The sequence below is a fragment of the Mytilus trossulus genome, chromosome 13 (genome assembly GCF_036588685.1).
Source record: "Mytilus trossulus isolate FHL-02 chromosome 13, PNRI_Mtr1.1.1.hap1, whole genome shotgun sequence".
Taxonomy (NCBI): Eukaryota; Metazoa; Mollusca; class Bivalvia; order Mytilida; family Mytilidae; genus Mytilus; species Mytilus trossulus.
In genome coordinates, this window is record NC_086385.1 from 43061917 (window position 1) to 43075557 (window position 13641).

The 13641-nt window shown below is 31.4% G+C and overlaps 1 protein-coding gene across 1 annotated transcript; it reads right to left on the bottom strand.

The window, feature by feature from the left end:
• Positions 1 to 1091: 1091 nt before the first annotated feature.
• Positions 1092 to 11585, bottom strand: LOC134694584 (uncharacterized). Its single transcript, XM_063555607.1, has 5 exons — positions 11235 to 11585; positions 10145 to 10300; positions 8230 to 8344; positions 6550 to 6819; positions 1092 to 1546 (listed from the first exon to the last, which is right to left on the bottom strand). The coding sequence occupies exons 1-5, from the start codon at positions 11582 to 11584 to the stop codon at positions 1343 to 1345; spliced, it is 1095 nt and encodes a 364-aa protein (XP_063411677.1). The 5' UTR covers position 11585; the 3' UTR covers positions 1092 to 1342.
• Positions 11586 to 13641: the final 2056 nt, after the last annotated feature.

A 13641-nucleotide genomic window follows, 5' to 3' on the forward strand; every position in this document is an offset into this window, starting at 1 on the left:
GCAGCCAGATCACTATCCCTACGTCGAGCTTTCTGCAACAAAAGTTGCAGGCTCGACAAAAAACTGCATTTTACTCAAATGTTCAATTTCTAGCTATGGTGGCCATGTTTGTTAATGGATCTAAACTATAAACAATTTGTAAACTATATACCCTAAGGATCATTTATTTAAAGTTTGAAGCTTTTATGTCCAGTGGTTTCATAGAGAACATTTTTCGAATAGTTTACGATGACAACAGACAACCAAGATGACGAATGCCAAGTGATGGTGAGCTAAACAGGAAAGATTATAAGGCAATCATTCTCACAAAGAATTGACTGAAGATTTTGGCCATTGATTTATGTAATTCTTGTTTTGCTATTTGTATTTTCTATCCATCTGTTATAATTCAATTAGATAATAGGCAACAATTTAAAAAGCTGGTTAAGTGCCTTATCAAAGGGTAATAAATTCTACATGAAGTTCTCTGGCACTTTTGACATAATTGAATATAAGGTAGACAAAAAAAATTGCCTTTATATAATACCTATGTTCTTTTTTCTTCCTCTGTCCTCTGTAACATTTTTTCAACAAATACCACAATGATGATTGTGGCAGAGTCTGGTCAAATTTGACCCAGTAGTTTCAGAGGAGAAGATTTTTGTAAAAGGTAAAGGATAACAGACAAAGACAGACGTTTACAAAGCAACTCTTAACTATATATGGATCTTCTTCTTATATATCTACACATACTCTAATGTGAAACATGGATTGCTTTAAAAGTTCTCATCTATTCGTTTTTAATGAGTTTTGTCATTTGATTTTGCCATGTGATTATGGAAATTCCTATTAAATTTTCCTATGAGTTCAGTATTTTTGTGATTTTACTTTTTGTTATAATATAACAAATTGTTTTTAAAAGAAGTAATGAACACTGAAATGTTGATACATGAAGTTATATATATATATATAAATCTGCAGCAAATTATATCAAACACATTTTATTTTCATCACAACTCGGTAATAGAATAACTACTCTCTTCCACTATAAAAGATTTTATATATGAACTTGTAGATAGCAAGAATATAAAAATCAGTTTTTAATAAATTAAAATCATGATTATTTCCAAAGAAAATAAACTACATTTGTACATTTAGGCCATACATTGACCTATAATGGTTTACTTTTATAAATTGTTATATGGATGGAGAGTTGTCTTATTGCTACTAACACCACATCTTACTATCTATTAACATGTGGGTAGCACAGTCTGTTTTCAATGCATACTGGCAGCATCATATATTCTTCATTATTTTCCAATGACAATGTTCTGCGTGTGAAAGTTTAATATACATATATTGGTCATGTTGTTACTTGCTTGCTACTAAAATCTGATGTATTGTTTAAACTAAGTAATAACTTTATAAGAATTGAACGTTGACTTTCCATCATAAAATCGTAAAACCAACTAAAATAAATCTTTCCTTTATCCTCTTCGCCCAATGGTTCATTGTTTTTAATCTTGTCAAAATGTGTCTTTGAAATAACTAACATGGTCATGGCAATCTACAACATAAAAGATAGTTTTTAAATCCCTAAATCTGTTTGACTGCATTTACAACACAATGGATGCCAAAAGTTGAGCATGATTCATGTTGATAAGTCTTTTGTTTTCTATGTTGTGTTTTGTTTACTGTTGTTTGAGTTCTATTTTTATCTATTATTTTGTCCTGGAATTTTCAGTTTCTTTTACAATTTACAAGTTTGAGTTTCTGTTTTGGATCATTCTCTTCTCTTGCATAATTACAACATACTCACCAAAAGTACTCAAAATTAATTTTTGACTAATTACAAGTTTGAATGTCTCTTAGCTATACAAGTCTATAACATAAGCTCACTAAAAATAATTAAAAATTTCAAGCAGATTATTTCCCCTGTTAAGCTGCAATAAACTAGGCTTGTAGGCACTAAATTGTAAAGATTGGCATCTTGACATTCAATTAACAAATGATCCTCAACACTGAAATAGCCATTCAATAATCATTGGAAGGCAGAGATTTACATACAAAAGAAGATAACTCTTTTTTTGTTTTTTTGCTACTGTTCTTTGTCTATATATGCCATATTCTTTTTCTTTGTTTACAAAGTTGTTTGTTTTTATAGAGATTAAGACCATAAACAATGTTGTCTTCTTTACCCTAACATTTGACATTTTATACCTTTTATATTAATGCCAATGAGACAAATCTCCACATGAAGACCATATGACACAGAAATTAACAACTATAGGTCACCATACAGCCTTCAACAATGAGCCAGTTTACTATGTTCACAACATTATGACATTGTTGTCAAATATTATCGAATTTTATGTGATTCATACAAGAGGATTTAAAACTAGCTATAAAACAAATCCACCATTTCCTACATATAATAATGATTGTACTATAAGTCCAGTCAAAAGAAAGCTCAAACTAATTGTAACAGAAAATGTTCTAGTTATTATCTATAGAATTAGGCCCCAAATATACATAGAAAAAAGTCACATAAAATCTGACTACAGGAAAACTCAAAATCAGCATTTTTAATTTCTTATGGAAATTAATATTGGAAAGGGAGATAAATTTAAATTAATTATTAAATTCATAGATGCCAACCACCTTTTGACACAATCAGTAACAAACTATAAAATTTTCCTTATTTTTGAAAAGTTTTCAGTAATCATTCATAAACGTGCATTTACCAATAAAAATTACTGACGAGTGGTTGCAAAGTGATGTGCACTAAAATTTGTCGTTTAACATGTTGTCTGTAGTATGTATTCCATTCATTAATTGTTCTGATGTTTTCCACTCGTACATTTTCTTTTTTTTTCAAGGAGAAGTAGAGAAAGGGGGAAAGCTACTTCATTAAATGCAAGTTTGACTATTCGGAAGTGAGTAAGTTTCCGAACAATAGGTTGATAACTCCCGAGAAACCGGAAGCATTACATTGGAATTTCTAAATACCGGACCAGGACGGAAAAGTAATGATAAAAATCTGAGTTTTACAAAATTGAACGGCAATGATTGGGAATCAGTATTTTTCTACTTTGACCGTAATAGCGTAGTTTTTATTGCAAAATCGGAAAAACTGCGGAAAAACCTTAATGGTTGACATCTATGTAAATCCACAAAAATGAGAATGAGTCATTTTTGGGTAAATTTTTTTTTAGTTCATGTAACGTATGATACTCTGATGGGGTTATAAGTTGGTATTTGATTATATTATATAATGTTCTGCTCAAGAAACATACAAAACCAAAGAGTAAGGGGTAGTTTTTTTTTTACACATTTTTCCTTAGAGAAACTGCAAATTTATGGCTTTATGACCATTTTGAAAAAAAATTGTAAGGGTTCCGCAAAACCCAGTGTCTCGCCTTCTTTTGCTGTAAATCGCAGGCTCAACAAAATTGAGGAAAAAACTCAAAAAAAATATTCCTTTTGATACAATCTTCTGTCCAAGTTTGGTTGAAATCCAGCATAGTTTATGAATCTAATAAATGTTTTAAAAACAACAACAATTCGGAAGAAAATCTAAGTCCAATTAAAATTAAAATACGGAAAAAATGGATTTATTTTTTTTTACAAAATTTACTTCTGGATACTATTTTATGATCATTATTAAGCTTCTGTCCAAGTTTGGTACAAACCCAGGAAAGCTTCAGAAAGTAATTAAAATTTTAAAAACTGTTTAAAACCAAAGATTGAATGAAAAGTTTCCACGCAGAAAAACTATGTCCATTTAAAAGTAAAATATGGAAAAAATGTATTTACTTTTTTACAAATTTACTTCTGGTTACTATCGCATGATCATAAACAAGCTTCTGTCCAAGTTTGTTAAAAACCCAGGATAGTTTAAGAAAGTCCATTTATAAGTAAAATTCAGAAAAAATGGAATTTTATTTTTACGAAATTTACTTCTGGATACCATCTTATGATGATAAAGAAGCTTCTGTCCAAGTTTGGTAGAAATCCAGTATAGTTTAAGAAAGTTATTAAAATTTCAAAAACTTTAACCAGAGTGAATATTTGTGGACGCCGCCGCCGACGCCGAAGAAGACGGAATGTAGGATCACTTAGTCTCGCTTTTTCGACTAAAGTCGCAGGCTCGACAAAAATGATGTGAATATTTGGTATTGGTTATATCTGTAAATTATATTTGTTTAGCATCTACCTTGTTCAAAGAAAATTTGAACCTCAAAAGTAAGAAAACTTACTAAGAGGCTCTAAAGAGCCTGTGTTGCTCACCTTGGTATATGTGAATTAAACAAAGGAAGCAGACAGTTCATGACAAAATTGTGTTTAGGTGATTGTGATGTGTTTGTACATCTTACTTTACTGAACATTCTTGCTGCTTACCAATATCTCTATCTATAATGAACTTGTCCGTGTAGTTTCAGTGGAAAATGTTAGTAAAAATTTACAAATTTTATGAAAATTGTTAAAATTGATTATAAAGGACAATAACTTCTTAGGGGGTCAATTGACCATATTGGTCATTTTGACTTATTTTTTAGTCTTAAATTGCTGTACATTGTTGCTGTTTACAGTTTATCTCTATCTATAATAATATTCAAGATAATAACCCAAAACAGCAAAATTTCCTTAAAATTACCAATTTAGGGACAGCAACCTAACAACGAGTTGTCCGATTCATCTAAAAATTTCAGGGCAGATATATCTTGACCAGATAAACAATTTTACCCCTGTCAGATTTGTTCTAAATGCTTTGGTTTTTGAGTTATAAGCCAAAAACTGCATTTTACCCCTATGTTCTATTTCTAGCTGTAGCAGCCATCTTGGTTGGTTTGCCCGGTCACAAAACACAATTTTTAAACTAGATAGCCTAATAATGATTCTGGCTGTGTTTGGTAAAATTTGGCCCAAAAGTTTCAGAGGAGAAGATTTTTGTAAAAGTTAACTAAGATTTACGAAAAATGGTTAAAAATTGACTATAAAGGGCAATAACTCCTAAAGGGGTCAATTGACCATTTCGGTCACGTTGACTTATTTGTAAATCTTAATTTGCTGAACATTTTTGCTGTTTACAGTTTATCTCTATCCATAATAATATTCAAGATAATATCCAAAAACAGCAAAATTTCCTTAAAATTACCAATTCAGGGTCAGCAACCCAACAACGGGTTGTCCCATTCATCTTAAAATTACAGGGCAGATAGATCTTGACCAGATAAACAATTTTACCCCATTGTCAGATTTATTCTAAATGCTTTGGTTTTTGAGTAATAACCAAAAACTGCATTTAACCTCCATGTTCTATTTTTAGCCGTGGCGTCCATCTTGGTTGGTTTTAGAGAAGATTTTTGTAAAAGATCATGGAGATTTAGGAAAAAAGGTTAAAAATTGACTATAAAGGGCAATAACTCCTAAAGGGGTCAACTGACCATTTTGGTCATGTTGACTTATTTGTAAATCTTACTTTGCTGAACATTATTGCTGTTTACAGTTTATCTCCATCTATAATAATATTCAAGATAATAACCAGAAACAGAAAAATTTCCTTTAAATTACCAATTTAGGGGCAGCAACCCAACAATGGGTTGTCTGATTCATCTAAAAATTTCAGGGCAGATAGATCTTGACCTGATAAACAATTTCATCCCTTTAATATATTTGCTCTAAATGCTTTGGCGATGTTTTTTGATGAAATGGGAATTTAACACAAACTTTATTCTAGGTACCCTAGGAATCAATCAGATGAAGTTTGGTTTGAATTGGTTCAGTAGTTTCAGAGGAGAAGATTTTTGTAAAAGTTAACGACGACGGACGCAGGACAGTTGCAATTACTGTTAGGGTCAAATTTATGCCAGACTATACTATAACCCTGGAATATGACTTCTTCCTGTTTTCCATTTGTTTAATGTGTTTGAGCTTTTGGTGTTTACATTTGACAGGGGAATTTCTGTTTTCTATTTTTGTTGGAGTTTAATATTTTTGTTAGTTTGCTTTTAAGAAATTACCAATTTGGATCTTATTTTACCTAAAAACACCAATAACGTCAGAAAATCAAAAAAACAGGCAATAAATTGTTTTGAAAAGTGCTCGAGATGGCTGACTAAGAAAAAAAATTATGTGAAACTTGCTTTGGCTAAACAATAAATATTTTTTGGGGAAATAAGTAAGAAAAGGCTAAACAAACAAAATTCATAAAAATAAGTCAATTGCAGAAATTCAGAAATACACAATACACAAGAATGTGTCCCAAGTACACGAATGCCCCGCCCCCACTTGCACTATCATTTTCTATGTTCAATGGAATGTGAAATTGGTGTCAAAACTCTAATTTGGCATTGAAATTAGAAACATCATAGCATAGGGTACATGTATACTAAGTTTCAAGTTGATGGGACCTCAACTTCTTTACAAAAACTACCTCGACCAAAAACTTTAACCTTAAGCAGGACAGACGAACAAATGAAAACAAACAGACGGACAGACGAAGGGACGCACAGACTAAATAACATAATGCGCCTTTACTATCGTTGGTGGGGCATAACAAATCCTTACCGATGTCCCCTCAATAACCAAGCCTGGCATTAAATAAGTGTTATTGCTATCAGTGAGTTTCTCTTTCATTGAATGCAGATCAACCAATAATTGTCCTGCATGTTGTCCTTCAACTTGGTCAGTAAATGATATTTTTCCTGGTCCTAATCTTTTTACAACAGAGCTGTCTGGGAGATCTTGTGATGAATTGGGATGCCAACTCCATTTCCTCTTTTTAGGTGGTGGACCCTGATAGTCTTCTTCTTCAATTTTAAGTCTGTTCACTTTTAACTAAAATTATACAGAAATATTTATGTGCGTCTTGTATTAAGGGCATTCGATACAGTTACAGGGGAGGTAATGACCATGCTAACGTAAAATGTTATTTTCGTGACTTCAAACTGTGACATATTGGGAAAATATGCATTTTTTGACTGATTTTTATCATTCAAACGGATTTAATTGGAAAACCAGTTCATGGACCCCTATTTTTCAAAATAGCAATTTGTTTCATTTTGCAGGGAGATTATTTGACTGAAATTTTATAAAACTGTAAATAGAGGATTTTTTAAAATTTTGATAAACATGCAGCAAAAAATGACGTATTTTCCTCAATTTATGAGCATTTGATAAATATGAGTTATTTCTGAATAAAAATTGCATAATTTTTTATGATACTTATAAAATACAGAAATTACCGATTATTTAACAAAAAACAATTTGTGTTTATCTTTTATAACAAAAAAGTTATGTCTTTTTTTCGAAAAAGAAATTACGGCAACAAATCTGAATTTGAGCAAATATACAAAATTTCGACCTCATTAAACTCAAAAAGTAGTACATGAAGGTATATTTTTTATTACATATTTGATTTAATCAGGTAAAAAATAGTCTATATGGAAATTTTCACAAACTTGTAAATACAGTATCAAAACTGTATCATATGCCCTGAAATGTGATGGGATGACCATAAGGTGTTCTTTGGTGTACTGTATACATGCTATACAGGTCTTTCTGTAATTTTATTTCAGAGATTTGTTTAAAAAATGCATAATTTGGCTTCAATATTGATTCACTTATTGGAATTAGCTCAGTTATTCTAAAACCAGTTATTGGCATGACATGGGTTATTTTTTCTTCTCGTATATTTTATGATGGTAATACCGTATAATACTAAAACCCTTTCAGAATTTTTTTTAAATGACTATCAATTTTAGCACCCTCTGTTGTGCATTTCATATCAGTTCTGGAAATCTCTGAATTAGGTAATGTTAAGGAATTCAGTAACAGTAAGTTAATTCATTAACTGAACCATGCATTAACAAATTTGGTAACTTCAGAATATATTTGGTTTTGACATTAAGAATTATTTAAAAATAGAATAATGAAATGATAAGGATTTTGGAACAATTGATATTTGTTTTCTTCAACCCGTAGATAGATTTTAATTTTACCAGGCAGAATTCTAGAACTTTTTCTATAATAAAGTCTGAAATGTTCCCAGCATGCAATTTTTTATTAATAAATGCCAAAACCAAATAAACACTGACGTTACCAATTTCCCTAATGGTTAAGTTATTGAATTTGTTAACTTTTACCAAATTCAGAGATTTCCAAAACTGATATAGATTGAATCTGAAGTATCTCCCTTTATGGTTCTCTTAAACAGGTTTCACTGTAAATTTTTCTGTTAACAATTACCTCATTTACAGATAATGCCAGCCCATTACTTTTGTTTGTACTGAGTCTTAAATCTGGTTTTATTGTAACATCAACTCCTTTCAAATTCTCCCAAACAGATGAAAGTGGGTTGAATCTTTAAAAAAAAAAAAAAATTGAACGCAAGCAATTATTATATTATCTGTAAACAACAGAAATAAACAGAAATATGCTAACTTAATTATAAACTAAAACAAACTTATTTTCAAGGATACTTTATTTAGTGTTATGCTATATCAACCCCAGTTTAATGCTATTTAATCAGCGGCAGATCAAGAAATTTCCATCAGTGGAGTCCCACTGACTGTCTAAGAGGGAGCCCTCTTTTGTCATGTTTAAATGATTTTCTATATAATCAAACAATTTCTGCCCAGAAAAGGAGGGTTTAGGCCCCATCTAAATCCACATAGGTTAATTTCTTATGATATAGGAGAAATATGAAGCCTGTAATTTAGAAGTTGTGTTGGTCACTGTGAAATTTTTTTTTAAATGTGTTGTACATGTAATCAATATAAATCCTATTGGTTTTCTCCTTCGAGTATTTATAGTTTCACATGTTGTCATGTCCATGATGCCTGTACACACCTCTTATTGCTTACAGTTGCCTACAGCTTAGTCATTTATATCTAATGGACATTAGTCTTATTGTCAATCATGCATACTACATCTTAAAATTAAAAAACCTAAGTAAACACACTCACACACCTCATGACTCCATATTGTCATCATGGTCATTGGAGAAATTAAATAAGTGTAAGAAAAAAAAATTATATAAGAAAAAAAAATGAATTGTAATTTCCTGTCAATATGCACATCGACATAGTATGTCCTTATTATCTATAAAATTTCATGAAATTTTGTTGTGTGGTTTCAGAGGAGTTGAGATGAATAACTGTTGATGTAGTACCTTAAAGCAAATAAGTGTCAAAGAGAATTGAATCCTAGAACTCCAGCGATGACAAGAAACAGGACTGACGAATGGATGGGTCAAAAACAGTATACCCTCCGCAACTTCATAGGGCGGGATATAATAGAGTATTATAAACTTCTCAAAATATGTCTTGAGACCAACAAGAATGTCTTAAATAATGCACAACATTCAACAACCTTACATTGCATATATCATGTATATAGTGTTCTGAAAGAGTAGATTATGACTTTAATTAAGAATTATGAATTGTTCTTTTTAAAACTTCATTGGGGTGTATAGGAGCTGACCATATTCAATTATTTTCACACTTCATTCTAAAACATGCTCATTGTCAAAGCTTTTTACAACCCAATAAAGTTACAAAAAGAAGCATTCAAGGCTTATAATTACATTTTTTAGCTAGAATCCTGAAAATTCAATTTATCAAGTTTTTATTAAATTCACCTGTGCACTTTTTGGTGGGACCTCGTGTCATCATGAATGATAAATTTTATTGTTTACTAATGCAATTGCTTAAGAACAAAACCCATGATGTGAAGTAAGCCAATCAGAATAACATATCATAATGAAACATACATCTAATGTAATTATTCAAGAGTAAGTCAATTTAAACACATACCCGTAGCCAGGGGGTTCGGACAAACCCCCCCCTTGAAAACAAAAAAGCACTGTTTAAGTCAATGTTCTGTTCGAATTGTGCCCCCTTGTAAATTCCTGGCTACAGGCTGAAACATGATGGTAACCTTGAATTATTCATGTTTATTTAGTGTTTGAATTTTATGAAATTTTATTGCGTTTTGTATTATTTCCTGAAAAAATTATATCAAATTCTTTTGTAATGATTTATCTGAATAAACATTGTTTAAACAAAAATTTTGACAAAATATCCTTAACTTTAAATCTAACTTTACTTAACTTACAATGTACTACAATTGCCAAGATCACTGAAATCTCATACTTACTTACTCTACAAATAAAAACATATCGGTAAATCTGCCAGCCAAATCTTGGTAAAATCCACAAGGACACAGCTCATCCTTCTCTTCAATCAATTTTACATACTTTTCCATATTTCTAATAAAAGCTGTAATATTTCTTCCACTTGACAATAGACATTGATGACTGAAAGTATATATACAAATATTTCTTTGACTAAGCTGAGAAACAAAATTATCAGTCAGCAATATCAAAGGAAAAATAGCCATAAACAATGTGTATTGCAGAACTGTTGACATTTGATTTATCTGGCTTCCAGTACATTCATGGGAACAAATGGAAGTTTGTAACCCTGCCACATTATATATGTATGTGTCTGTCCAAAGTCAGGAGCCTGTAACTCAGTGGTTGTCATTTGTTTATGTGTTACATGTTGGTTTTTTCATTCATTTTTAATAAAGATAAAGCATTTAGTTTTCTCGATTGAGTTGTTTTACATTATCATTTCGGGGCCTATTATATATGACTTCTGGTATGTGTCATGGGCTTTTCACATTGTTGAACTTGTTGAAGGCCGTACCATTACCTATAAATGTGCAAGTTTTTCAGTAATTCCCAAGTGTATTATATAATAAGTTACTTTCGTTTTAATAACTGAGCCTTGTTATCACAGCTAAGTTTATTCCTTAATAGCCTTGTCTCATTGATTTACCATGGTTAATCAAAAATGATAACTAATTTTTTTTTTTTTATTAAGGCTATGCATTTAGTTTCTGCACAAAGTCTCAAGAGTTTCCTAGAGCCTGAGCTATAAATAAAATAATTATATAAAGAACAAACATGTGTTATTACAGATTTAGAAAATTTAAGGAATAAAGAGTAGACAACTCATGAAAGTATCTGTAATAACACACTTAAGTTATTTTCTGTAATAACCCTATAGAGTTATATCTCTGACATGCTGGTTGTGTAGTTTATAAAACAAAAGATTAAAAATTAAAGGACTCATAACCAATCCATGCAGAAAGAATATTATACAAATATATATATATATCTTACACAAACTCACAAAAAAATGAGCCTGGAAGTTTTTTTTTTAGTAAAATACACAAAACCTTACCCAGACAGTTTCCTCAGATCTTTATAATACGCTGAATCAGGTGAGACTTTTGTTAGCATTTCTTGTAGAACAAGCTTTAAATGTTTACTTCTACTTTTAATATTTCCTAATTTTGGAACTTCATTAAATGTGATGATATGTTCTAGATCTGACAAGTATTCTGCTTGGACAGGATTTAGCTCGGTTCTTATTCCTCCCATCTGTAAAACATCCTCACCAGACAAATCTCCTACCCATTCAATGTTAAAGTATTCTTTGACCATTGGTTGTGTCCATGTAAAGCCATATTGGCAACCATGTGGCAGCTTTTGCTTATTATTTCCAATGGAAGAGGCTGGACTACTTAACATGCCTAACGAGCGATCACCTAATTCTGCTGCTTGCCTTTGCATGTTACCAAATGGTGCTGAAACCCAACTTGCAAAGGGATTCCCTCCTTCATGCTCCATTATTCTAGATTTAATATAAAATACATGTACATTAAATAATTTCATTACATGTATAATATACACTGTTATTTTCAATCAGGATTAGGCCATAAAAAAGAAAAGTAAAATTGAGAATGGAAATGGGGAATGTGTCAAAGAGATAACAACCCGACCAAATAAAAAAGCAGAAGGTTTGTTTGCCCTTACTCTACCTACCCAAGAAATAGCTGCCTACTCCATGTACTCAAAATCTTTTATTGTCCTAAGGCGAAAATATTTTTTTTTATTCTGATTTTCAGATGGATTCAGTCCTTCATCTGCCATCAAACAGAGTCTAGATTTAATATATAAGTTAGTTTGTCTTGTCATGCTTGTTGTCTTGATTTATTGTTATCTGATGATTCCATGTAGATGTGTTTTGAAGAACAGATTATTAATTTGAACTGTAGTTTAAATACTTATGCCAAGTAAAGCATTAAAGGTGTGTGTTTGTCATGTTTGTGTCTTGCAAAAAATCAGAACATTTTGATCAGTGTTGAGCCTCACTTTGACATCTACTAAATGTATATGAAAAATGTGATGAATAAGTCCTAATAATTATGACGTCTGGCAAGGCTCTTTTATTATCTTTCTGGGACACCTTCCTACGTCTGGCAAGGCTATTTTATTATATTTCTGGGACACCTTCCTACGTCTGGCAAGGCTATTTTATTATATTTCTGGGACACCTTCCTACGTCTGGCAAGGCTATTTTATTATATTTCTGGGACACCTTCCTACGTCTGGCAAGGCTATTTTATTATATTTCTGGGACACCTTCCTACGTCTGGCAAGGCTATTTTATTATATTTCTGGGACACCTTCCTACATCTGGCAAGGCTATTTTATTATATTTCTGGGACACCTTTCTACGTCTGGCAAGGCTATTTTATTATATTTCTGGGACACCTTCCTACGTCTGGTTAAGGCTATTTCATTATATTTCCCGGACACCTTCCTACGTCTGGCAAGGCTATTTTATTATATTTCTAAGACGCCTTCCTACGTCTGGCAAAGCTTATTTTATTATTTTTCTGGGACACCTTCCTACAAAAATGTATGTCTGGCAAAGCTATTTTATAATTTTTCTGGGACCCCTTCCTATGTCTGGCAAAGCTATTTTATTATTTTTCTGGGACGTCTTCCTACGTCTGGTAAGGCTATGATATTATTTTTTAAGGGACGTCTTCCTATCATGATGTGGCTATTTTATTGTTATTCTGGGAATCCATCCTACGTAGGAAGGCGTCCCAGAAAAATAATAAAATAGCCTTGCCAGACGGTTGGCCTCAGTGAATATCAGTTTTTCAAAAGTCAATAAAACCACACGTTTACCTCACCAAAAGACAGTAATTGTATAATATAATTTTCCAATTATTGGAGAATAACTTTATTCTTGTAGTTGTAAGCTAGGTTATTTGCATAACAATTGAAAAGAAACCTGTTGATTGATGATCATGATGCAATATATCATAATAATTAAAGGATTTCAATTAATAGCAGTTTGTTATCATAGCACTTACTGGATTATAGTTACTTTTGTCATTGAGATTAAGAACAATTCAACACTTACGAGCAATCTGTGAAAGTCATATGATATTATTTTCAAGTAAATATCAAAGAGAGTTTATCTATTTGTCATGAGTGGGGCGAGTTGCCAGACATTATTTCATCGGGTTTTTTTAGGACACATAATTAAAGAAATATGTTTACTGATATATATATCTTCATGGTAACCAACCGAATAACGATAATATAAGTCAGGGGGAGGGAAATCAGTGCTTCTTTCTTTCTTTCTTATGTTTAAGCTTCCTAACTTGGGAACACCCCATACTGGGTAATAGGGAATATTGGGTAAATCGTAGATTTATTTTAATTTTTTAAAAAGTTAATTAAAATATGTGTTAGATTATAAAACGAAAATAAAAAAAAAATAAGAT

Coding starts and splice junctions, on each gene's coding strand:
- LOC134694584 (XM_063555607.1), bottom strand. CDS start 11,584: ATGTTAAGTAGTCCAGCCTCTTCCATTGGAAATAATAAGCAAAAGCTG. Junction 8,345..10,144: donor GATATGTTTTTATTTGTAGA/GTAAGTAAGTAT, acceptor TTTTTTTTAAAG/ATTCAACCCACTTTCATCTG. Junction 1,547..6,549: donor TGGTTATTGAGGGGACATCG/GTAAGGATTTGT, acceptor TTTATGTTGTAG/ATTGCCATGACCATGTTAGT.